Raw genomic sequence first — 27,451 nt, 5'->3', positions numbered from 1 at the left:
TATTTTTCAACTTCTGTTTGTTGCAAGTTAAACATTTTCATTTTTATTTTCAGGTGCCTTCCAAAAATTTGCAAGTTGCTACTGTTACTTATCCCACTTTTACTTTTGCTAGGTATGTGAAGTTTGTTTTCATTTTAAATTGATTATTCATGTTTATTTTTAAAGATAATTTCCCTTAAATATAATCTCTTGTATACTTTCTTGAAATTAATTTTTTTTAACTTTTTTATTTTTGTTTTTATCTAAGGGATAGGCCTTTATTTATGGAACATGGAAAGTTTCCTTTCACTTTTGCCTATATTTAATTGGACAAGCATACACAGAACACAGAGGATAGATGAGTCCAGATACTTCTTGAAGCCTGATTCTTTTCACGTTAATCAGCCTACAGAGGTAAATTGTTTGAATACTTTCTTAGATGGCTGACTCAGTGTTTTACTTCTGTTAACCAATAATAAGGTTCAGACTTGGGGGAGCACTGTTCTTTGAATTTATTGATAAAATTTTCAAATAAAGAAGCTTTGTGCCTTTTTGCATGTCCTAAAAGAGTTCTAACAATGTTGACATTCCCACTCCTATCCCCATTATTTATCTCATGTTTGATGTAATTAGCAATTGATATTTTCATTTTATTGGAGGAAAGTTCCCACAATGTTTTGTAGACAGCCTTTTAAAAAACCTCTGTTTGCTAGGGTTTTAACAGTGGATTTTCTTGTTTGAATTATTTTCTAGTATTTTACCATGCCAGAGAAAGGACAGGTGAATAAGAATTCTTTGATTTTATCTAAGATCCTTTTTGGACTTTTTTTTTTAAGGAAGTTAGTTATTAGCCTGTAAAATGACTTCAACATTGTCTTTGAATTTGAAATCACTTGGAAATAATACTGTAAAAGTACCTACCGTTGTATCTTGCTAATATTTGTAGCAATAATCAGAATAGCCAAGTATTTTTAAGGAACAGACTGAGTTATGAAGTAGGAAACTTTTTTCCTTCCTTTTTCATTATGACAGATCTATTCATTTTATTTTTCCAGTTCTCTGTTCAACAGGCCAGAGTATGATTTATGGTATTTTCTGACACTGCAGCAGAGATTATAGGATTTTTTATTGCTATTATTTTAAAAAATATTAAAAGAGAAACTATTTGTGATCTTTAGCTTAGTGTAGATTGCTTTTACTTTTTCTCTAAAGTTATGCATGATTAATGTATATTAATGTATATTCTTCATGTTTGGTATGATAAATTGTGACCAAATGAAATTAGCAGTTGCAAAGTTTTGTGTGTTTTGAAATCACTTGCTTTAAATTTCCATTCAGTGTGTTTGTTTTTATCTTTAAGATGGATTTTATGGCTTTCCAACGAGAAAATGAATTCCGTATATTGAAGCTGGAAGATCTTCTTGAAAAACTGTCTGAAAAGGACAAGGTACTTAGTTTTTCTATTTTAACTTTAGCATAAGTTAAATGGCTACTTTTCACTTTTCAGAATGACAACCAATAATCAACTTCAGTTAAAATAATTTTTAAAAATTCCTTGGTAATTATTCAGAGAATTTTAAGGTTTTTTTGTTGTTGAACCTTTTATATTGTCCTTATGAAAGAATGTCAAAAAACCTTGAGAGTGACTTAGGGTTACTGGTTTTCATGCTTAGTAAACAGTTTTTCCTATTCCTGTTTCTGAATTCTCTTTGATTTCAGTTAACCAATAAGTATAATTTTTGAGTTCCCACTATACCTAGCCCTGTGCTAGATGCTGTGGGATACAAAAAGAAGTATCTGTCCGCATGGTTCCAGTGCCAGCACTAATAAATGAGACCTTTAGTACTCTGTAGTTAGTTTTTTCATTATAATACCAGAGGTCATCTGCATGAACTAGGTGTTTTGCCCTGTCATTGTTCAACAAACTATTCAACAAAGATTTATTAAGTACCTACTATATGTAGGGAACTATATATTAGAAATACATCTGTGCTACTCCAACTCTAAAACAAATTGAATTCCAAGTTTGGAAATGGGTGAGCATTGATAGTATATCACTAGCTTTGCTCATGCATTTTATAATGTTGGCTCTCATAAAACATGTATGAATATGAAAAAAAAATTTCCTATATTATCCATGTCCAAGAAAAAAAAGAAAAAGAAAAGATCTAAAGGAAAATCTTTTCACACTTGCACCTTGAGTCTGTCACTTGCTATCTGGGGTAGATGGCGCGTTTCACCATGAGTCCTTTGGAGTTACGACTGGTGATTTTGTTGATTAGAGTTTGTAAGTCTTTCGGAGTTGATTATCTTTAAAACGCTTAAGCTTTAAAGCTGTTACTGCGTAGATTACTCTCCTGGTTTTGCTCTTGCATCAGTTCAGACAATTCTTCCCAGGTTTTTCTGAAACTATCCCTGTCATCATTTCCTTTAAAAAAAATTCAGTTTTAAGTTTCAGATTCTCTCCCTCCCCCAACCTCTCTCCCACCCATTGAGCAGGCAAGAAATAAAAAACTCATTGCAATATGAAGCCATACAAAACAAATTTCTTTCTTAGTCATGTTCTGTAAAAAAAAGAAAAAGAAAAAAAATAACATGCTGAGTCTATCAGTAGCTCCGTCTGGAGGTAGATAACATTTTTCATCGTAAGTCCTTGGGAATTATGGTGGGTCATTGTGACCAGAGTGCTAAGTCTTTCATGGTCATCTTTGCAATATCGCTGTTACTGTGTAGGTGTTGTTGTTCTTTTGCTCACTTCATTTTGCGTTAGTTTATAAAGTCTTCCAGGTTTTTCTGAAACCATCCCTTTCATCATTGCTCACAGCACAATAGTATTCTGTTATATGCATATACCATCACTTGTTTATTCATCCCTCAATCGATGGGCATTTTCTCAGTTTCCAGTTCTTTGCTACCACAAAAAGAGTTGCTGTATATATTTTTGCATATATGATCCCTTATCTTCTTTGATCTCCTTGGTGTGTAAGCCTAAAAGTGGTTTTGTTGGATCAGAGAGTATGTCCAGTTTGATAGCTTTTGGGGCATAGTTCCGGTTTACTTTCCAGATCGATCAGAATAGTTCACAGCTCTACCAGAAGTGTATTATTGTACCTATTTTCCCCTTCCCCTCCAGGATTATCATTTTCTTTTTTTGTCATCTTAACCAATCCTGTTGGAGTGAGATGATACCTCAGTTGTCTTAATTTTCATTTCTCTGATTATTAGTGATTTAGAATGTTTTTCTCTCTATGGCTAGTGATAGCTTGGAGTTCTTCCTGAAAACTGCCTATTCATATTCTTTGACCTTTTATCAATTAGGAATGGCCATTCTTGTTGTTGTTTTCAATTTTAGCTGCAGTAATTTTATTTATACGAAAACTTAATTTTGTGTGATTAAAATTATCCATTTTGCTTCCTATGAACCTTTTTACTCTTGCTTGATCATGAACTCTTCCTCTCTCCGTAGATCTGGCAATTAACTTCTTCCACACTCCACTAATTTGCTTATGATGTCTAAATCATGGAGTATTTTGAGCTTATCTTGGTATATGGTAAATGGCATGAGATATTGGTCTATGCCTAGTTTCTGCCAGGCTACTTTCCAATTTTCCCAAAAAATTTTTGTCAATGAGTTCTTGCCCCAACTGCTAGGATCATTGGGTTTATCAAACATTAGGTTACTGTACTCATTTGCCTCAATATATTGTATATCTTATCTGTTCTACCTCTTTATTTCTTACTGCTAAATTGCTTTGATAATGATAGTTTGAGATCTGATATGCTAGGCGTCTGTCCTTCCATTTTTCCCATTGATTCTCTTATAGTTTTGACCTTTTGTTTCTCCAAATAAATTTTGTTATAATTTTTTTCTCACTCTACAGAGTAATTGATAATTAGATTAGTATGGCAATGAATAAGTAAATTAATTTAGGTAGTTTTGTCATTTTTTATTGTATTGACTTGGCCTACCCTTGAGCGTTTAGTATTTCTCCAATTATTTTGACCTTCATTTGTGTGCAGAGTGTTTTGTAATTGTGCTCATATGTTCCTGTGTGTTGTGGCAGGTAGACTTTCAAGTGTTTCATGCTGTCTTTGGTTATTGGTGTTTCTCTTTCTATCTCTTCCTGCTGTTTTTTTGTTTGCTTTTGTTTTGCAATATACCAAAATGCTGATAATCTGTGTAGGTTTATTTTATGTCCTGCAACTTTGTTGAAGTTTCTAATAATTTCAGTTAGTTTTTTAGTTGACACTCTAAGATTTTCTAGGTAAACCATCAGATTATCTGCAGAGAGTGATAGTTTTGTTTCCTCATTGCCTGTGCTTATTTCTTTAAAATCTTTTTCCTACCTTCTTGCTAGAGTTAGTATTTCTGGTACAGTATTGAATAGTAATGGTAATAATGGGCCTCCTTGCTTTCCACCCTACTCCCATCTTATTAGAAATAATTCTAGCGTTACAGATAATGCTCGCTTTTAATCTTAGATATTTATCATAAGAAAAACTCCATTTATTCCTGTTCTTTCTAGGGTTTTTTCTTTTAACGGAATGGATATTGTATTTTGTTAATTTTTATATCTGTTGAAAGAATAATAAGATTTTTGTTGTTAATACAGTCAGTTTTCCTTATAATTTTACTAATATTGAACCAGCCCTGCAGTCCTAGTGTGGTTTGGTCATATTGTATGATCTTTGTGATATATTGCTGTAATAAAGTTTTTGCGCCTATATTCATTAGGGAAATTGGCCTCTATAGTTTTCTTTTTCTGTTCTCCTGGTTTAGATATCAAGACCATATTTGTGTCCATAATAGAAGGAATTTGGTAGGATTCCTTTATTTTTTCAAATAGTTTGTGTGGTATTGAAATAAATCATTTTTTAAATGTTTGGTAGAATATGCTTGTAAATGCATCTGGTCCTAGGGAGTTTGTTCAATCTTTTCTTCTAAGATAGCATTATTTAAGTATTCTATTTCCTGTTCTATTAATCTTGGCAACTTAGGTTTTTGTAAACATCTATCCATTTTATTAAGATTGTCAGTTTTATTGGCATCCGTTTGGGTAAAATAGCTCCTAATAGCTGCTTTTATTTCATTTGGTTGTCAATTTAGCTTTTTCATTATTGATGCTGGTAATTTCATTTTCTTTTTTAAAATCAAATTAGCCAATGATTTATCAATTGTATTTTCCCCCCAAAATCCCAGCTCCTACTTTTGTTTCAATGGGTATTCAGGTTTTCCGCTATTAATTTTATTATTCTATAAATTTCGGGATTTCTATTTTGATGTTTAATTAAGAGTTTTTAACTTGCTGGCTTTCTAATTTTTTTTTTATTGCATGCCTAATTTCTTGATCTGTTCTTTCTCTCTTTTCTTGATATATGAATTTAGAAATATAAAATTTCCCCTAAGTCCTGCTTTGGCAATATCTTACATATTTGCGTATTCGGTGTCGTTGTTAATTGATATTTTTTAAATGTGGGAGGGAAATGAGAGGTATATCAATAAATTTCATTTTCTCCATTAAATTGGTACTTTTTATCTGCTGGGTTAAGTAGTTTTCTAGGTATTTTAAGTAACTAGTTAAATCCCTGCATATGTCTTTGCAAAATTGTCTAAAGAAGTGTCAACTGATATTTAAAATAAGTTTTTTGAGAGCAGTGACTGTTTCATTTTTGTCTTGGTATCCTCAGTGATTAGCACAGTGGCTGGCACATAAATGCTTAATAAATTTATGTTAATCTATTGATATGTTTTTCAAAAGGTATTACAGCTACAGTTTACCAACTCAGTTAATCCACTAACACTCTCTTATTGGCTACATTGTATTAGATTTTAGATGTATAAAGTGAAAAGACCAATGTCCTTAAGCCATGCACCGCAACATGATAATTTGTAATTAAAGGAGAGAGGCTTCTTCTAAAAGAGAAGGCATAAGGATTAATCATATCCTTAGATCTCAAGAATCAAGGAATTGGGAGAGATTCTTATTACACCTTCTGTTTATCCTCACAATCTCACTTTTTCAGTTATGATTGTAGATTTAATCTCAAGGTCAAGGTATTAAGCCTTATCGCAGTTTAAAGGAAAATTTCACCATGGTCTAAGATATCCAGCTATGTAAGGTGGACATGGTCCATTAAGGACCAAATTATTCACTAGTAATAATGCTGACTCTTTAAAGATAAAAGTATAATTCTTTTCTCTTTCCTACCCTTTGACTTATCCTAGTGGCTGCTTTTTAGTATTTTAAGATTGTGATAACAAATTCAATCAGATTATTTCCATCTTTGGTTGAAGGGGTTTTCTTTCTAGAATTGGGGAACACAGGCAAATGATTTTTCCATTATAAATTCACTGTGCATGAAACCTTACTAGAATTTATGCCTATCCTGGCATATGTATTTCCCTAAATTAGCTAATGCATATTTAAAATGTCGAAAGATAAATGTGTACATTCTACATTTGGTTATTGTTTTTATATTTTTCAGCTTATCCAGGAAGAATTAGATCAGACCAAGTCAAGAATAATTAGGTATGACTACTTTTAATATATTTTAATTCTTAGGTATTTTTTTCCTACTTGAGAACAACTGGTATTACAGAAGGATTCTTCATATTTGTGTCAGGCTTGATTTTAATTGAGGTCATGACGTGGTTTATGTGATCAGAGCACACTTCAATCCCACTTTGGATGACACTCAACAAGATACTGAGATTTGGGGCAATTTTATGCTTTGGTACTGCCTAAGACTTCTGTTGATGGAATGTCTTCAGAGTCTTTTAGACTACTGTGAACAAAAAGTAGGATTAATCACAAGTGCATTAGAGAATTATAAAATGAAGATTTTGATTCACTCTATAGCGACTTTGTAAATCTATTGGAACTGTTCTAATAAAGATGGAGAGGCATGTTCTGAAATCTTTTTCAAAACAGAAAAGATATGAGGTGAAGGGAGAAGAGGAGGGGAGAAGAGAGAGGGAAAGAAAGAAAAAGAGAGGCAGAGAGAAGGAGAGATAGAGTAAAAGAGAAAGATCCTCAGATCTTCAGACTGTAGGTTGAAGTATGAATTCCCAGAATATAGCTCTGTCCTTTACTGTGTAAATACTCAAAAACTATGTTTTTATTGTACCTTCCGTTTCTTTAATTTAACATTAATAATGGAGGTTTGTTTTTCTTTTAAGAGCATTATCATTACACATATTTACATTAGTTTTCATTTGTGGACAAGATGTTCAGTTTTCATAATGTGATTTTTTTTGTAAGATTACATTTTACATTTTCATAGTCTTAATTTTTAATAGCTTAATTTATATTTGCTATTTAATGTTTTATTGGAGTAAATTTAACTTCAGGTTGTATAACGTGTATTTTCTCCATTTGGTTTACTAGTGGAGTTGATGAACGACAACATCTTCTGTCCAGAGTTAAGCATCTAGAACTGGAACTGGGTCATTTGAAATCAGAATTATTAACTTGGCACGGCTTGAAGACTAGCTGTGAGAAAATAGAGACAATGCATGAAAAAGTAAGCATTTGGTTATTGACATATTTCATGATCTGAGATATTAAAAGCGTGTATAAACATTTTTTTTAATTTTTTTTTTGAGAGGGGAAGGCAGGGTAGTTGGGGTTAAGTGACTTGTCCAAGGTCACACAGCTAGTAAGTGTGTCAAGTGTCTGAGGCTGTATTTTAACTCAAGTTCTCCTGACTCCAGGGCCGGTGCTCTACTCACTGCACCTAAACATTTCTTAAATTCGTAAAATGAACTTCTTTGTTAATTATTATTGCATATATATTTTTCAGTATTATATTACTGAAAACTTCTAAATGGATTCATAGATTTAATGGTGGAAAGAACCTGAGAAATCATCCAATCCAACACTTATTTTTACAGATAAGGAAACTGAGGCCCAGAAAGGTGAAGTGATTTGCTTTAAAGTCACACACCTAATAAAAGGCAGAGTATTTGAAATGAAGTATTATGACTTCAAATCCGATTCTGTTTGTAAGTGCTGTATTTTATAATTGCAAGCTTTTTTTCTCTGTCAACCTCAATAGCATTAAGGCTAGGATATATGTCTTAGAAATGTAAATAGATGAAATTTTTTTTTCCCCAAGCTTTTGAGCATATTGACTTATTAAGTAATGAATGCCAATTACATAACATACTGGGAGCAGGCCTCCTCAGCTTAGCACTGGACCCAGAATACAGGGGGATATCAATTTTTATGCATCAAAAGAAAATAATTAAGATATAAAATAGCATAGAAGATTAGTTAATCTCATTTCTAATTGGAGGAAAGATTAGGGAATTTCCAGTTTGGGAGTGAGGGAACAAAGAGGGTTCAATTCCCTGATATCAGAAACAGAGGTGTCCCATCCCCCCCCCCCCCAAGTGTCTATATTCAATCAGAGGAACAAAGAAAGGGTAAATGACCAGTATGGGGCCAATTTTCAGATAAGACATATAGGTTACTTGTGATAGAATTGTGAGAAAACTCCTTGTATCAATCTTCAGATCTGACTGAGTTTCTTTTTGGTCAACATAACTTAGGTCCTTAGTTAAGGCTCTCTAAGCAGCAGGTAGCGGTGGTCCAGCTTCCCAGCCAGACAGGGCTAGGAATAAATAGTGCAATGAAGCTTACTCACAATTCCCATAATTGAAAAAAAGTTTTCTCAAAAGACAGAAATTGGACTAGACCCATAATTGAATAGAAAGGGAACTGAGCTAGATCCAGAACTGAGTCACAAGATGGAGTCGTCATGGTTCACACAATTCCCACAATTCTCTCAATGGTCTTTCTGTGTGTGTGTGTGTGTGTGTATGTGTGGACACCTATCCATATGTCCATGATTTCAAGCATTGGTCCCTGGTATAGTACTATGGGAGATTGCGTTGGTTTCAGGAAGGTCACCGAGAGTATCCCTACATCCCAGGTCTCCCTGCCCTTCTTTACTTGTTCTGTCTCCTTCAGGGAGTTCTCAACTTCTGGAATGACCCTTACTTCAAATTCTGTCTCCTATTTTCCTCAAAAAAGGATTTCCTGTACTAAGAAATATTGAGATGGTGAGATGCTCTGAAAATAATTAGTATCAAATTTTTGGCTGTGTCATTTCAGAAGTTAAAATTGATTCCCGAATGCCAGCTAATGATTATTCGAGCCGAATATCTGTCAGCCAATACATTTTAGATTTCATTAACCATTATAAGTTTGTTACAGTGGGGCAGAGCCAAGGTGGCGGCTGGAAAGCCGGGACTTGCATGAGGTCCCCGCCAAGTCCCTCCAAAAACCTATAAAAAGTGGCTCTGAACCTATTCTAGAACTGCAGAACCCACAAAATAGCAGAGGGAAGCAGGACTGCAGCCCAGGACAGCCTGAATGGTCTCTGGGTAAAGTCTATCACGCACGGAGCTGGGAGCGGAGGGGAGCGGAGCAGAGCCCAGCGTGGGCAGCGGCAGGACCAACTAGACCAGGAGCTGGGCAGAGCGGGCCCTAGCGCCCTGAATCAGTGAGCTGCGGCAGTTACCAGACTTCTCAACCCACAAACACCAAAGACAACAGAGAAGGTTAGTGGGAAAAGCTGCTGGGGATAGAGTGAAAGAAGGAGTTCGAGGTTTGGCCACCGCCCCAGGGGCAGCGGAGGAGGTGCAGCTACAGAATTACAGCTGCAGTTGCTTCCGGCCCCAGGCTCACCTGGTGGGAGGAATTAAGTGGCGGCTCAGATCAGGAGTGCAGAGCCTGCAACAGATCTGAGTCCAGTCCAGGTTGGGGGTTCTTGGGGAAGGAGGAGTGCTGGTGTGGCAGAGCTGGCTGTAATAGCTCTGAAAACAACAGCGCATCCCCTCAGGCTTGGAACAAAGTACTCTTCACTCTACAGGCAGTCATACCCCCAACAAAAAACTCAAGGGTCAAGTAAATTGGCTGGGAACATGGCCAGGCAGTGAAAATGCACTCAGATTCAGTCTCAAACTTTGGAATCTTTCTTTGGTGACAAAGAAGACCAAAACATACAGCCAGAAGAAGTCAACAAAGTCAAGGAGCCTATATCAAAAGCCTCCAAGAAAAACGTGAACTGGTCTCAGGCCATGGAAGAACTCAAAAAGGATTTGAAAAAGCCAGTTAGAGAAGTAGAGGAAAAATTGGGAAGAGAAATGACACTGGTGCGAGAGAACCATGAAAAACAAGTCAATGACTTGCTAAAGGAGACCCCCAAAAAATACAGAAAAAAATACTGAAGGAAACAACACTTTAAAAAATAGACTAACTCAAATGGCAAAAGAGCTCCAAAAAGCCAGTGAGGAGAAGAATGCCTTAAAAGGCAGAATTAGCCAAATGGAAAAGGAGGTCCAAAAGACCACTGAAGAAAATATTACCTTAAAAATTAGATTGGAGCAAGTGGAAGCTTAGTGGCTTTATGAGAAATCACGATATTATCAAACAGAACCAAAGGAATGAAAAAATGGAAGACAATGTGAAATATCTCATTGGAAAAACCACTTATCTGGAAAATAGATCCAGGGAGATAATTTAAAAATTATTGGACTACCTGAGAGCCATGATCAAAAAAAGAACCTAGACATCATCTTTTGAGAAATTATCAAGGAGAACTGCCCTGATATTTGAGAACCAGAGGGTAAAATAGAAATTGAAAGAATCTACCCATCACCTCCTGAAAAAGATCCCCAAAAGAAAACTCCTAAGAATATTGTCACCAAATTCCAGAGCTCCCAGATCAAGGAGAAAGTACTGCCAGCAGCCAGAAAGAAACAATTTGAGTATTATGGAAACACAGTAAGAATACCACAAGATTTAGCAGCTTCTACATTAAGAGATCAAAGGGCTTGGAATATGATATTCTGGAGGTCAGTGGAGCTAGGATTAAAACCAAGAATCACCTACCCAGCAAAACTGAGTTATCATGCTCCAAGGCAAAAATATGGATTTTCAATAAAGTAGAGGACTTTCAAGCTTTCTCAGTGGAAAGACCAGAACTGAATAGAAAATTTGACTTTTAAACACAAGATTCAAGAGAAGCATGAAAAGGTAATCAAGAAAAAGAACAAGAAAAAGAAATCGCAAGGGACTTACTAAAGTTGAACTGTTTTGTTTACATTCCTACATGGAAAGATGATGTGTATGATTCATGACACCTCAGTTTTAGGGAATATGCATATGTGTGTGTGTGTGTGTGTGTGTGTGTGTGTAGACAGAGAGCACAGGGTGAGTTGAATATGAAGGGATGATATCTAAAAGAAATAAAATCAAATAATTAAGGGATGAGAGAGGAATATATTGAGAGAGGGAGAAAGGGAGAGATAGAATGGGGTAAATTATCTCGCATAAAAGTGGCAAGAAAAAGCAGTTCTGTAGGAAGGGAAGAGGGAGCAGGTGAGGGGGAATGAGTGAATCTTGCTGTCATCATATTTGACCTGAGGATGGAATAACATACACACTCAATTGGGTATCTTACCTCACAGGAAAGAAGGGGGAAGAAGATAAAAAAGGGGGGATGATAGAAGGGAGGGCAGATGTGGGAGGAGGTAATCAAAAACAAACACTTTCAAAAAGGGACAGGGTCAAGGGAGAAAATTTAATAAAGGGGGATAGGTCAGGAAGGAGCAAAATATAGTTAGTCTTTCACAACATGAGTATTATGGAAGGGTTTTACATAATGATACGCATGTGGCCTATGTTGAACTGCTTGCCATCTTAGGGAGGGTGGGTGGGAAGGGAAGAGAGGAGAGAATTTGGAACTCAAAGTTTTTAAAAACAGATGTTCAAAAACAAAAAAAAAAGTTTTTGGATGCAACTAGTTAATAAGATACACAGGCAATGGGGCATAGAAATTTATCTTGCCCTACAAGAAAGGAAGGGAAAAGGGGATGGGAAGGGAGTGGGGTGACAGAAGGGAGGGCTGACTGGGGAACGGGGCAACCAGAATATACGCCATCTTGGAGTGGGGGGGGAGGGTAGAAATGGGGAGAAAATTTGTAATTCAAACTCTTGTGAAAATCAATGCTCAAAACTAAATATGTTAAATTTAAAAATATAAAAAAATAAGTTTGTTACAAATAGGTTTTGTGGTAAAAGTTGAAGACTTTGTGGAAACAGTATATTATCTTTGGATTTTTCTTTTCAATTTAACATATGTATTACTTGCTATAGTGAGTACACTAGAGATATGATCGTTAAGACACAATCCGATAATATAAATTGGTGTTGAAGTTAGGGAGTGTAGACATATGCGAAGTACAGATAAAAGAAATGGGATAGATTCAAACCGCAGGCAAAGTATTGTGAGTAAGTTCTGGTGGCAGAAATGCTTTTAGCTGGGGTTGGGGGTAGAGAGTTAGTGAACAAGCATTTATTAAGCTCTGCTATGCTCATATGTATATGCCCCCCCCACGTGACATATACATACTATACCACCTATGCATACAGTGTATGGTACAAATATGTACACACATGTGTACATCTACCATGCTGCCATATAGGCCACATATACTCATGTATGAGTATATATGGCATATAGTATATGCCACACTGTGTGCTAAGTACTGGTGATAAAAAGAAAGGCAAAAGGCAATCCTTATTCTGAAGGAACTCTGTCTAGGGAAGTGAAAGTATTGGAGGGAAAGGTGGCTCTCTAGAGCTTCAGAGAAGGGAAGACTTCAACATACAGGTGGGGAGAGTGGAATCTGTTCCAGGCGTGAAAGATGATAAAGGGTTTTTCTTTTTCAAATTAGAGATGATGGGAAGCAAGATGATGAGGGGATCGAGGAGTACTCTAGGCTGAAATAAAGTATCCTTCAGATACTCTATATGTTAGAATGAAATAAGACTAGAAAGGTACTTTGGAGCCAGATTTTCAAGGGCCTTGAATGCTAGGTAAAGAGTTTACCTTTAATTTCATAAACGTAGCACTGAAAGGTTTTTGAATGAAGGAACAACCTGATCAGAATAGTACATTGGTAACATTCTTTAGACAATATCGTGGAAGGATAAGAGAGAGTTAGACTAGAGACAAGAAATTAAAGGAAGCTATTATAATGAATTAAATAGGAAGAGAGAGGGCCTGAACTATTGTGAGCAAAGTAGGAGTGTAATGGACATAGAGTAAGAAAACAACAACAAAAAAATTAGCTATTACTTTAGAAGAAATAATGGCAATAAAACTATAAATGTTCAGAAAGGGAAAAAAGATTGAAAGGAACAAAACAAAAAAACATTAAAATTATCTTTTTGTTAAAATGAAAATGGAAATACATGGGATTTTGTGCTTTTACTTATAGTAATAATCCAACTCACATTTATTTTTTTTGTACCTGTTGGTAATGTTACCAATTTTTATAAGAATTTTTTCATGTTACAAAAAGGGAGGGAGATGGATATGAAGGAGAAATTTTGAATGTAGAATTTGATAGGACTTGGAAAATCATTTGATGTGGGGAATGGGGGTAGAAAAGAATCTTATGTTTGAGGTTTTGAGCCTGTATCACTAGGAAGATGGTAGTGTGTTCAAGAGATAAAAACAAATAAGTAAGAAGGAATAGACTGGTTTTTTTTGTGGGGGGGAAACCATTTGATTTGAACATACTGAATTTCAAGATGGGTGGGACATCTAAAGTGGAATATTTAGCATTAGTTTGGAAATATAGTATAGAGGTCTAGAGATAGGTTAAGGTAGAGCTATAGATTTGGCAGCTATTTTCATGGACATGATAGGTGATGTTAAGTTATAGCATCAGATAAAATCACCAAGTTTAAGAATGTAGAAAGAGGTAGGGAAGGTGAGGACCAAGGGCACAATCTTGGGGGATACCCACATTGAGGAAGAACTAGTAAAAGAGACATGAACAGTCACCAAAAAAGAAAGAAGAATAGAACATGTCTCTGGTTGTAAATACTGTATTTCCATCAACTTTAGATGCTTCTCTTTCAGGAAAACCAATAGTGTAAATTCATATTGACAACATATAAACTAACAGGTTGTTAATTGACTTACTTTTTAGAAAGGTTATCATACAGTTCCTTTAGTGAATTCCTAAAGCACATGTATAATATGAATTAAATTTATGTAAATAGAATTACACAGATGTTTCCAGAACTACACTTGTTGTATAAAGTATAATACTTTTTTTTTTTCTGAGAAACTCAAACATTTTATTTCTTAGTCTTTATTTATACCTGGAAGTAATTTCTTCTTTGGTAAATTTCCATACTGAACACTCCTCTTAGCTTTGGATTCTTTTAAAGAAATCTTTCAGATTCTTTTGCTGCATTTGTATTTAGGAAAACTAAAATGAGAGGCATTTTGACATTGTAGAAAAAGCACTGAATTTAGAATCAGAAAATCAGGCACCAAATCCTGGCTCTGCCACTGACCACATATGTGATCTTAGCAAAATTACTTATTTTCTGGACTTCAGTTTCCACATCTGCAAAATAAAGAGGCTGGATGCTATGATTCTAATATCTACACTAGGTTTTGATCATAAGGCTTGATATATTCCTCTGTATTCCCACCTACCCCAAATATTATTACATGGTTTTTTCCCTGTTTCTGTTTCCATTAAGATTTTTCTGCTTTCCCAGGAGGACTTTTAAGTGTAGGGGGAAAAACTGTTTTTCATTATTGTTTTTATGATTTTAAATGAACAGGTGAAAATTAAATTCACAAATCTCTTGCACTATTTTTTTTTAACTAGGTAGATACCCAAATCCGAGAAACTATCAAACTTATGTTTTCTGATGATCAGCAAGATAGTTCTCTTGAATGGCTGCTACAGTGGCTTTCTTCCAAATTTGTAAGCAAAGGTGACTTGCAGATCTTATTACGAGATTTAGAGCTGCAAATTCTAAACAATGTTACACTCCATATGTCCAAGACAGAAAAGATTCCAACTCCTGAAACATTGGTAAATGCTGACAGCGTGGGGATTTCTGGCATAACAGAAGCGGTAGGTAAAAAGGTAATTTTAAATGCTAAAAAGCTATATGCTGAAATGAATTGTCTTTGTCTTAAGAAAGTTCTTGGAGTATCAGCTATTCTTAAATCATTTGGTTTCTAAGTGTAGAGAGAGAATTTTGGAAAAGCTCATTTTTTGGTGAGTGAGGTACTGTTTTCCTATGTGGCCCCCACTTGTAATTTAGTTATGTGCACATCTCCCAATAGCATAGTACAGCTAACTATGTTTTCATGACAGTCACATTTTGAGGCTCTTTCTTGGTGCAGTTAAAGTCACCTAAAGAGCTATTTATAATATTTAACAATGAAGATACCAGTTCTTTGAAATATGCATTCTCTGAAATGTCCAGTCTGCTGATTTGTTTTATTTAGCTATATATATTTGATACAAGCAAGTACTTCTGCTCAAAGTGGGCAGGAAGTTGGGTTAATCTATAGTAATGGATGTTTTAAAAATAGGACCACTAAAACATTTTTAAATACACAAAAGTTAAGATAATTATTCTTTATTTGTGTCTTGTTTAAAGAAATTCCCAAACTAAAAAATGCAACGTTTCTTTCCTATTTCCCCTTTGTATTCATTCCCATGCACATCTAGCAAGCACTTGCTATTGTTAATAATGCTCTGAAGCTGTATTCCCAGGACAGAACGGGGATGGTAGACTTTGCTTTAGAATCTGGAGGTAAGTAAAATCATGTTCACATCAAAAATTGATATTTTATTCAGTGCTAACATCAAAATTGCTTTATTTGTCCTTGAAATGATGAAAACCTCATCTAATGTTTTAAGAAAAGTTACAGAATAATGAATTTTCATATAGCTTTAAATTCAGGAATCCATGTATCAGGTTTTCTTAAAGAATGGCAAATTGTAAGTTTTTTTGAAGTTAGAATTATAATTTTGCTGGTGCAATCAGAAAACCATTACCACAAAAATTCATTATGCAATAATAACGTCTAAGCTTTGGCTGATGTTGTATAGTTGACCTATTACATCTAAATCTATTAGATCACTAGTCTAATAAGTGGCCCAGGAACATTCAATTTGGTGCATAGTGCAGTAAACTATCTCTATGAAATTCAGTACCAAAAAACCCGGTGTTATTTGTTATAATGAGACTTGTTCTTGTTCTTTGATTACATGTTGATGTTGATAATGACTGACATTTATATAGCCCTTTAAGGTTTGCAAAAAATTTTATATATATTATTTCATCTGACCCTCACAACAAACCTGTGAGGTAGGCAGTACAAATATTATTACACATATATTCCTCAAATAATAAGCATCTACTATGTTCATGAAACCAGTGCCTAGCACAGTATCTGGCACATAGTATAGGTGTTTAATAAAAAAACTGAACATGTTAGAAACAAAGAAGGATGAAACACAATACATATCATTAAAAACTTAAAATTTCAGTGGCAAAATGAGACAAAATGTGGTAAAATACATGTTAAAAGGCAAATAACAGCAAAGTAAAATACAATTGGAAAATGAACTGTATGTTCATAGTAGGAATTCAGGTGAGAGAAAGCTGATTGTAGACTGGTATATTTATTATTGTAGGTTGTTGTTAGAAATCAGTTTAGATAGATGGAAGGACATCTATAAGGAGAACAGCATGATCAGAAGCAATGGGCAAGGTCTGTTTCGGAGACAGCAGGTTGATCAGCCTAGGTAGAGGGCAGCATTTGTGTGGACACATTGTGATGCTTTATATATACAAGTACATACGCTACACTGCACACACACACACACACACACACACACCAACACCATGATATTTTTATATTACTTCATAATTCCTGGCTTATTTTAACATAAAATATTTGACTTCAAGTAGTTAAAACTTAATGTTGTTGTGTTTCAGTCATGTCCAGCTCTTTGTGACCCCATTTGGGGTTTTCTTGGCAAAGATACTGGAATGGTTTGCCATTTTCTTCTCCAGCTCATTTTACAGATGAGGAACTGAGGCAAGCAGGGTTAAGTGACTTGCCCAGGATCACTCAGCTAGTTAGTGTTTGAGGATGGATTTGAAGTGACTCTGCCTGACTCCAGGCCCAGCACTCTATCTACTGCACTACCTTCCTTCAAATTGCCAAATGCATGAGTATAATTTTTTTCTGATCTTTGTTTTATTTTTAAATTTTTTTTTAAATTTTTTATTTTTTGGAGGGGGGATGGCAGGGAAATTGGGGTTAAGTGACTTGCCCAAGGTCACTCAACTAGTGAATGTGTCAAGTGTCTGAGGCTGGATTTGAATTAAGGTACTCCTGACTTCTTGGCTGGTGCTCTATTCACTGCACCACCTAGCTGCCCCTGCATAAGTATGATTTCCCCTTTTGACATCACATTAATGAGCCTGCATTGCTTAATTTGTTTTGAAGAAATGGATACTAACTCCATATGCAACAGAAGAAACCCAGCATTTTGAACCAGTTTAATTCTGTAGGTATATTTATATTGAGCCAAAGAGGACAGCAAAACAAACTCCCTTAGATCTATTGTTTAAAAGCCATAAAGTTGGTCCCAGATTTTATAAAAACCTCTTGTAAGATGCCAGCCAAAGTAATTATTTTTTTTGAGGCATTCAGGATTAAGTGACTTGCCCACGGTCACACTGTTAGTGTCTGAGGTCACATTTGAACTCAGGTCCTCCTGACTGCGCCTAGCTGCCTTTTAAAGTATTAATTTAATAATTCAAAAATTGGGACTTTATCAGTGTGGGTACCCTCTCCATCAAAACAGATCATAGTCCTTTTATAATGTCATAGACAGTCTTTAAGAATTTCCTGACTGAAAAAATTCTCACTTTTTATTTGTCTTAGTGATGATTATCTCTGACCTTGGGCTGCTCCTTGGATAATAGATATTATAGCTCTTGTCACTGATAACTGAAATTTATGTAGTGTTTAATGTTTGTAAAACTCTTTACGTAACTCAGGTTTTTTTTTTTGAGAATCAAATGAGATAATATTATAGATCATTTTATCCTTATTTTAGAGATGAAGGAACTGGGGCTTTGTGAGCTGTGACCATGAAACAAGTTACTTAACTGCTAAGTCAGAGGAGAGAGCCAATGCTCAGATCTCTCAACTCCCAAGTCAAGTACTAATTTCACTAAACTGCTTGCCTCTTTCCCCAAAGACTGCCTTGTAAATTAAATTACATGATATTATGAATGTGTTCCTTCAAAGACTTGATTTGTTGAAGCAAAAATGTGAGGTAGAAATTAGGAAGAAAGTAATAAAAACTTTATACAGCTCTTAAATGTATTGCAAATGATATAATAAATAAACATTTGTGATTACTCTTTTTCTCTATTTAACAGATTTATTTATGTATGCATTTATGTCTATACTCTGTAAATACACTGATAGTTGATTAAATTTGGTGTCTTTGATTATTTCTGTAAGAGGCTAAAGACCACAGTGTGTATCCGATTCACAGCTGGAAGATCAGGGACCTAAGAGATCAGATAGTTACAATTCTTCTCATTTTATTGACATGAAATTGGAGTAAAGGCCAGGATTTAATGCAAATCTTTTAAATCCAGTTCTCTGTTATTACACCATGTTACCATGCAATGGTCAGGAACTCACACTTGACCTAGGTCATTTAGGCAGGAACTCACACTTGACTGTCGTCATTTAGGCATATAGCATTCCTTAGACTAGCTTTTGGCCCAGTTAATTCAAAGTAATAAAATTTTTACTAAGTTAAAATCATTTTAAGATAAGTGCTTATTCTCATTCAAATCTTACAGTATTAATGTTGAACCTTTAAAATTACAGAATACAAAATACTTACAGAATTTGTGGTCTTAGATAAATTTTAAGAGATTTGAGAAAAGTTTACTTGAAAACAAGACCTCCCAAGACCAATACTTTATATTTCTTCTCAGTTGTCAAACATGATACTGAAACAAAATGATTTTGTTTTTAAGGTGGTAGCATTCTGAGCACTCGCTGTTCTGAAACATATGAAACCAAAACTGCATTAATTAGTGTGTTTGGAATTCCTCTGTGGTACCACTCACAGTCTCCCCGGATTGTCATTCAGGTGAGTGAATTTTGTCTAAAATAACGGCATGTCCTCTGTAGTCATGTTCCAGCTTAGACATCCAAATACAATTAAAGTAAAATGTCACACAAGGCACTTTTCACAGAGATGAACTGACACATTTTTCAAGAGTTAAACTAAACCTAATAAATAGGTGTGAGTTGGAGACATGTGCATTAGAACCAAACATAATGATCCTTTCCATAAGGTATTTTTTTGGTTTGTTCGATAGCACTGTCCAATAGAGTGGGTAATTTCCAATCCAGTTTTATGGAGGTAACTTTAAACAAAAAGTTTTTGTCCTTATTAGGATATGTCAGCTTTTCATACGTTATTTTAGAAGGTTGGTTATGTGAACTAATTTTGAAAAATCTGACAGAAGATGTTAACTTGTTAAATATATTCATTTTACTATAATACTGAATACATTACAGAATATAACTGAATAGCTTCCAGGGTGTGAGTCAATCCTATCTCCCTATAGTTTTCCTGGCCACTCCATGGCTCCCATATTTCCTCACTGGTTGGGAGCCTGCCGTACAAATACTGCTCCATCATGGCCCCCAAATAGAATGGCACTTTTGTATACCAGCATACTCCATAGCTGAATTGTGACTGGCCTATCTCTGTGCTCTGGCTCAAAATTCATCCCTCTATTCCATTGGCTTTCTATTGTCTCTGGGATAAAATATAAACTTCTTTGTCTTTTAAAGCCCTTCATAACTTGACTACTTCCTACTTTCCTAGCCTAATTATATACATTTGTTTCTTTTCCTGAACTATATGGGCCAGCAAAACTGGCCTTACCATTCCTCACATATGCAGTACCCCATCTCCCATCTTTAAGCCTTCTGCATAGGTGACATAGTTGATAGAGCACCATGCCTGGAGTCAGACCTGAGTTCAAAAACCTTGTTTGAATTCAGACTCTTACTAACTGTGTCACACTGGGCAAGTCACTTAACCCTGTTTGCCTCAGATTGCTGGTTTTTTAAAAGGAAATAGAGCAATATGTGAAACCAGGCAATGTAATAATTATAATATTGCCAGTTACTTTTTTCACCCATTTTAGACACATTATGAGGATATCAATAATACTATCAATCATTTGAGTATTACTTTGTTACTATGGCATGTTAAATTATTTGGAACATCGTATGATATTTTAAAATTTTTTTTAAATTATAAAAGCTACCAAAAATGTTATATTTATAAGAATCTCACAGTCCATCTAGTCCCATCCTCCTTTTGTAGATGAGGAAGAGGAGGCAAAGAGGGTCAGTGACCTGCATAGAGAGTTTGAGGTGGGATTTTTTTTACTCCTGTCCTCTGGCTCTAGAGCCCATGCTCTTTGCCCTGCTGCACTACTAATGACCACATTATTGATAGGTCACAGTTTTGAAGTTTTCAATACTATATTTGCATAAGAAAATCACAGTTTTTGCAATTTACTTTTAGTTTGCAGTTATTTACCAAAATTGAATGTCTTAAATGTTAGAAAACATTTCATTTTCACATTTGCTATTTTTTTGACCCTCCTTTAAATGTATGGTATTGACATTAACGTGGAATGTAAAAAAAAAATTAGCACAGATACCTTGAGGCAGCAAAGAAAGAAAATGTAATCAGTGGTTAAAAATAGCTTTTCAGTAAGTTAGCTGATTCTGTATTTTTTACTAGTTATAAAACTTGATAGTTTTGTAATGACTTTTTACCAAAATAATACAATCCTGTTGTATTAGCATTTATACTTATCCTTTTGAATAGATGAGAAAGAATCACACCTACATTTGATAGACTGCAATATTTTATGAATTGTAAAAATCTTTTTAAAGTTTTAAATTGTCAGTATTTTTTTTCATAGCCTGACATATATCCAGGGAACTGTTGGGCATTTAAAGGATCTCAAGGATACCTTGTTGTGAGATTATCAATGATGATCTATCCAACAGCTTTTACAATAGAACATGTACCAAAGACACTTTCACCAACAGGCAACATCACTAGTGCTCCTAAAGATTTCTCAGTATATGTAAGTATGTTTCTTTGTTAATGTTTGTAGATAAAATAGGAATTTCTGTGTAGAAAGTTTACACATAACAAAAGTTGGAGAGATTAAAAGTTAGTTAAGTAGCATCTAACTTAGAAATCGATGGTTTCTCGTTTGGAACTTAGAGGACATTTTCCTATGAAAACAATGTTTGAAAAACCAGTGTCACCCACAAAGACTATTAACCCAGAGTGGCAGATGTATACGTAGTAGTCTTTGTACTGTAGAACCTAGCCATTTCATTTAACAATACTTTCAAGGGAAAGTGAATTGGGAGTAGCAACTTGGGTTACCAGGAGCACTTCTATAATAGTCTTAAGGGGTTTTTTTTTTGTTTGTTTTTGTTAGTAATAGCCAAGTTTAAAAGCATGTGTCTTATGTTCCCTTAATTTTTTTTTGATAGATGTAGACAAAACTTGTAAGGAGGTACTAATGGGTACATATGGGACAAAACTAATATTCATCTATTTTTAGAGAAAAGGCAGGTTCAGGTGTTCTGGGCATACACCTGCAAACTTGGAGATAAAAGTGAGACTATAGCAGGGGTTCCTAGCCTTTTTTGTGTCATGGACACAGTCTAGTAAAGCCTGTGAGCCCCTTCTCAGAATGATGTTTTTAAATGCATAAAATAAAATACATAGGATGATAAAGGAAACCAGTTTTATTGAAAGCTTTCAAAATAGTTTAAAAAACAAGTTCATCGAACCCAGGTTAAGAACCCTGGGACTCTAGGAAGAAGAGAATGGAGGGGTTTGGGTAAGAGTCAGGAGTAGGGAAGTGTCCCCTTCCTAGGCCAGGCCTTACTGGAGGGAGAACCAGCTTCAGGGACTTTACCCTTCCCAGTTTCCTAAACCATCTCAGACTTTGCTCTGAACTGACCAGGGATGGGAGATGGAGGAAATGGCAAATCTGGTGGCCAAATGCACATTTAGTTGAATTCTTAGCCTTCCGCAACTTCTACTTCTTAACTCCTACTTGAGTAAAAGTAATAAAGTAATAAAGGTAAGAAACACTAGAATACTTTCACCAGAGGATAAACAATGTGTCAAAAACCAAAAGGTGTTTGCTTCTTCTCCATATGTGGTATGCTATAAAGATCAAGTTGTTGTGAGACTTTTATTACACTGATTTGATTAGGTTGCAAAGTACTTTAGAGATCGGTTATCTTCTCTAGATCCCTCATTTTACAGATAAGGAAACTTTGTCCTAGAGAAGTGAAATGACATGCCCGAAGTCACATGCAGTTCTAAAATCTGGGATTTGAATCCAGGTCATGAGATTCCTAATCCAGATATACCAATATTTCTGTCACTTGGATAAACATGGAAAAAGTATACCTATCAGCTTCTGACCACCTGAATAAGATACGGCTTATTGGCTAGTTATTTCTTGATTTCTTTTTTATATAAACTTAATGTTTGAAAAAATTCTAGCCAACAGAGTGTTCTCCTTTAACAACTCTTTCTTCTTGGTCATAGGGTTTAGACAGTGAATATCAAGAAGAAGGAATGCTTCTAGGACAGTTTGTGTATGATCAAGAAGGAGAGTCACTTCAGTTATTTCAAGCAATGGTAAGGGCCTCCATGTGCAGATGATGTAGATGTGTTACAGATAAGCTTCCTAAAGCTTAGAACTTTTTAAAGCTAAAGACTTTTAGTATACCCCATATATATGCCAACTGTAGCTGGATTTTAGTTTTTCAGATATATACACATTTTCATGAAATGAGGACATTTGACTATTTCTAAACACCAGCCACAGCGAGTAGCCTGATGTTTTGCCATTGAGAAATAAATGGAAATTTCCACTTTGAAAAGCCAGTATTTTCGTGCATGTTAGTGAGGTGCCCTGAATTGATTGGATCAATACTATAAGCAAGTCTATGACTAATATTACTAGTCTCTTTATTTTTGGTATCCTCACTGTTATGTCATTGGTATAAGGAGTATTCTACCAATGCATATTTTCATCTGCCCTGCAGCTTGTAGCTTTAGACATTTTCAAGAAGTCACTGAGAGGTTAGTTAAATGGTTCGCCCCCAGGGTCACACAGCCAAGATGTGTCAAGAAGTAACTTGGGTTTTTCTGGACACTGAAAACCAGCTCTCTGTCCTCTGGGCCAAAGGCTTAAAACAGAAGGCCTGCAACACTCCTCAGTGGGACCGACCAGATTTAAATGTAGCTGTGAAATATTTAATAAAATAAATAAAAGTACAATTAAACTGAAATATCATTATATTTTGAAACTAAGTCAGGATACATGTGACCCACAAGTATCCTTAGGTATGTATCAGTAGTTATGTCTACTGGAGTTTAATACCACAGAGGCCACACTGCCTCTTAGGGATTTTGTTCAGTATTTTATTTAGAGTATTAACTCAGTTGTGAGACAGTTCACTTTTTAAATGTAAAAAATAAATTCTGACTTGGCTGAAAGGAATGAATCTATGATTTTCCCCGGAGTCCCTCTAGGCAGACTTCTGAGCTTTGGAGTGAACTCCCCCTTTGTTTAACATTAAACATGTATCAGAGCCCACATGAGAACAGTGACACTGATGCTGCATATTTTGAAGGAACTAAGCAAAGAACAAAATGACAGTCTTTCATACATATATTATTTATTTGAGGACCCCTTGAAGTAGCTCAGGTTGAGAATCCTCTCTTCCCTTATCTTGGCTGATGAAGAAATTCAGGTTAAGAGAAGTTCTCAGCTTGTAAACTCAAGGTTTCAAGGACTCAAACCTCTGTATCCTGAATCTCAATATAAATGATTGATGAATTTTTGTTAAAAATATGAAATAATGCAAGTTTTTTATTTGTTTTCTTTTTTAAGAAGAGCCCTGGAAAAGCTTTCCAGATTGTGGAACTTCGGATTTTTTCTAATTGGGGCCATCCTGAGTACACATGTCTCTATCGATTCAGAGTACATGGAGAACTCAAGTGAAAATACTATCTACGTTATTTTTCTTGTACATTTTTGTATATACCGAACAACCTGAAACACTGGATGAGGGCATGTTTTACCACAGGACAAAATTATCCTCTATGATAAACATCACAAGACTGCCAGCAAGACAGTACATGAAAGTTCAACTGATAAAATGTTCCCCATGCTCAGCTTGCTATTGACAGCTTTTTTTTTTTAAACAAATGGTCATGCTGAGAAGCTGCATGCCGAATACTCTGATTCACAAAGGTCAGTTAGCAGAAAAGGTGATGTCTCTTGTACGAGGTTTGAATTGTATTGTTAACAAAACCATTTACTTTTGTTTTTCAACTTTAGAATCTATTTTAACATAAAGTTCATCTATACACTTGTATTTATTTGCCTGGCACCAGGGACAAGGCAAGTAAATATTAAAGGGTTCCTTAAGACTTTAGTCCCAGTACTTCGACTTTCTCATTAGATTTTGAGGACTTTTTGGTATATATATTTCATCTAATAAGCCTTATACATATTACTGTCAGGGAAAAATAATGCAACCAGAATGTCTTTAATTATTTATCAGCAGCTTAAACTCCTATTCTTCAGGATTAGTGAGTACTTGCCTTAACCCAGACACAGATGTTACTTTACTATATTTATGGGGTTGGGAGAGGGGAGTAGGATGGGATAAAGATTGGGTGTTTTCTGGTTTGCTCTGTAAATAGTGTCTCCTACTGTTGATTGAGCAAAATAACGAAATTTTATTTCATTTGGTACTTTTGAGAATGAACTGGATCTAAAAAGACAAGTCAGATCTCAGGTCTGAATGATGCTTATTCCAATTAAATTAATTGGTTTAGTCTGGGTTATTCACTAAGAAGATAAAATTACAATCTGAAAAAAGTGGAATATTTTGGTATTGAATTTTGTTGTAGAACCAACATTGATATGTTTTTAATAGTTGTATTTTTATTCCACTGGTCACATGATATTGAAAGTGTATTAGCTAAAGTAGCAAGTTCAGCTGCCATTATTATATTTTAAGGCCTTTGTTTTTCCCTACAAGAGCATTTTTACTGGATATAATTGGGATTTGTGTTACATTATACAACTGCATGTAGCATTCCTGCTTGATTGATCTTAGAGGCTTATTTGGTTGTGATTAACACTTGTGTTATCATATATATTGTATTTTCAGAAAAGGCTTAAAATGATGGTGCTGACTGGTTTTCTGAATAGAGTTTTATGTATATTGCACAACAGTCCTCAAATGTATTTAAAAACTCCACAAATTAGCATCTGTTCACTGTTTTTAGAAGTTGAACTAATGCCTATACAGAGAAGTTAGATAAAATATGTACAGGTATTTCATATATTATAGGTTAAATATATAAATCAAAATTATCCTGTGTAAATTAAATTTGGGGACTGGGATGGGAATATTTTGAATACTAATTTATTTTTAAAGATGCAAGATAGGACTTTGTGCAATGTATTTTTGTAAATGCTTTTCAAAATATTTGTCTTTGGTAGTGTTTCTTTTGCTGCCTCCAAATTCACAAGATGCTATTGAGATGTTTAAATAAAGAGTTTGTAATTTTTAAAAGTGCATGTAATATTTCGAATTAATAATAAAGAGTATATTTCTTTTCTCAGTTTATGTTGCTTCTGCCACAGAATGTGGGGGGTCTATTAATTAATTAATTAATAACTTTAAATTGATAAATCTTTTCTTGCAGCTTATATATCAGTACCACAAAGAACTGTCAACTCTGAAACAAATGACCAAAGAGTCACAGAGGTTATGTAACTGCTGTTAACTCTGAAAATACCAGAGAGCTCACACAGGTTATCACAACCACAGTTAACTGTGAAAAATAAAATATACCAAAGAGCTAACAGTGATCATAAGCAAAAAGCTTGCTTTATTTTCTTGGAGGCAGGAAACTAGACCTACTTTAGTGTGGGCAAATCTCAATACACATGCCAGTTGTTACACAGTGAACCATAGCCCTGACACTGAGCGGGTAACAGCAACAATGAGACAAGTTTGATTCATAGCATGGCTTCATGACCGGACACGGGGTCCTGCAGGTGTTTGTCCAAGCTCAGGGATCACCTGGATCTGCTGCACCTGAGTTCATCCAAAGGGTGGGTGCAAAGGATTGTTGTTATGCCAGGCTCAGGGCACAGCCTGCTTCCTGGGCCTTAAAAACCGGATGTCTCCTCATAATAAAAAGAGGGGGGTGGTCTTGGCATTGGGATCCTGACACAACAAATGATTACATAATGTAAACAAATAACTAAAATACAAGCATTCATCAGATTTAAGGTCATCCAGGTCAAACACAGAACACACGTTTTATATTAGAAACATAATCCCTTACCAAATCCTCCCCCTTCTCCTCAGAATTCCTCTTATTAACTCAAGGGAAAAGGTAAAAAGCTGTCTTGAACTGGCCCCCAAAGATGATAGTACTTTGACTTAGTTAATTAAATACTGAGCACTGTTCACAAAGGTACTTAGTATATGGCTTATACAGAAGTCTCAAGTATTGCAATGTAACCATAAATCCAAACTAGGGCTGTCTTGTACTATGTAATCTCTTACAATTACTTTTAATCCAGGATATAGAATATATCACCAACTATGAGAGCTGAAAAATGCAATCTTATTCTCCACTTTTTCAAAAGGAACTCAGGCCTGGTGATACTGACTTGTCCCAACAGGAAATTAGACTCCCAGGGCTTAGAACCTAGATATCTTCACTCTTCATACCACACTATGAAATGACATCTCATATAAAATGAGGAAGTTGAGATGTATTGCTTTGTGTGTACACAAAGTGGAAAGTACAGACAATAAAATACTTAACAAATGCTATTTGTTCTACTGGGTTAACCTGTATTGTCAATGGAATCTCTGCTTGTTCTTTGTACATACCTTTTTGGATACATGTTCTCACACAAATATGGCAATGATTTCCAAGGATTTGATTTTGAACTATGTAGTAAGTACTGAAAAAAACTGAGGAAATAAGTCTTATTTTGGAATTGAGAATGTATCAGCAACATGCATGAGGGAAAAATTGTAAGCCACAGAACTGCTTCTGAATTTATTTTTAATAGCACTACAAAATGGCAATTTAAGTGGCTAAAACCATTATTTATACCAGTTTTATTCTCTACCCATCTCCTTTTTGACTTTGTTGCTTGTTCTAACCAAAAGATTTTGCAAAGATTCCTTTTTCCATTAGAGAAATGACTAGAAATGTCTTTATCGTTAACTATTATTTTTAACTAGAGGAAAACATTTTTGTTTAATGATACTCGAGTTGTCTTCTAGCTGGGCATGATGGAAAAGGATGAACTGAATACCCAGTTTTACGGCTTACAAGGACGGGGTGACCGTATTCAAGCCCTAGCTGTGCTACACAAGTGCAGTATTAAATGGAAAGGTG

The 27,451-nt window shown here is 35.1% G+C and overlaps 1 protein-coding gene across 12 annotated transcripts in view; it reads left to right on the top strand.

Moving 5' to 3' along the window:
• Positions 1–25,648, top strand: part of SUN1 (Sad1 and UNC84 domain containing 1) — a 65,575-nt gene extending 39,927 nt beyond the window's left edge. For 6 of the 12 annotated variants that reach the window (XM_036741351.1, XM_036741346.1, XM_036741352.1 and 3 more), the window contains 11 exons: positions 54–112; positions 248–393; positions 1,340–1,426; positions 6,466–6,509; positions 7,368–7,503; positions 14,690–14,941; positions 15,548–15,632; positions 18,900–19,015; positions 20,880–21,047; positions 22,544–22,636; positions 23,898–25,648. In XM_036741351.1, coding sequence (XP_036597246.1) covers positions 54–112; positions 248–393; positions 1,340–1,426; positions 6,466–6,509; positions 7,368–7,503; positions 14,690–14,941; positions 15,548–15,632; positions 18,900–19,015; positions 20,880–21,047; positions 22,544–22,636; positions 23,898–24,008 — 1,297 coding nt within the window. In that variant the 3' untranslated portion in view covers positions 24,009–25,648. Of the gene's footprint in view, positions 1–53; positions 113–247; positions 394–1,339; positions 1,427–6,465; positions 6,510–7,367; positions 7,504–14,689; positions 14,954–15,547; positions 15,633–18,899; positions 19,016–20,879; positions 21,048–22,543; positions 22,637–23,897 lie in introns of all 12 variants that reach the window. The other 6 variants (XM_036741342.1, XM_036741343.1, XM_036741347.1 and 3 more) reach the window with 2 other exon arrangements.
• The last annotated feature ends 1,803 nt before the right edge of the window (positions 25,649–27,451 follow it).

The sequence above is a fragment of the Trichosurus vulpecula genome, chromosome 1 (assembly GCF_011100635.1).
Source record: "Trichosurus vulpecula isolate mTriVul1 chromosome 1, mTriVul1.pri, whole genome shotgun sequence".
Classification (NCBI taxonomy): Eukaryota; Metazoa; Chordata; class Mammalia; order Diprotodontia; family Phalangeridae; genus Trichosurus; species Trichosurus vulpecula.
This window is presented reverse-complemented; position numbering and strand designations above follow the sequence as displayed.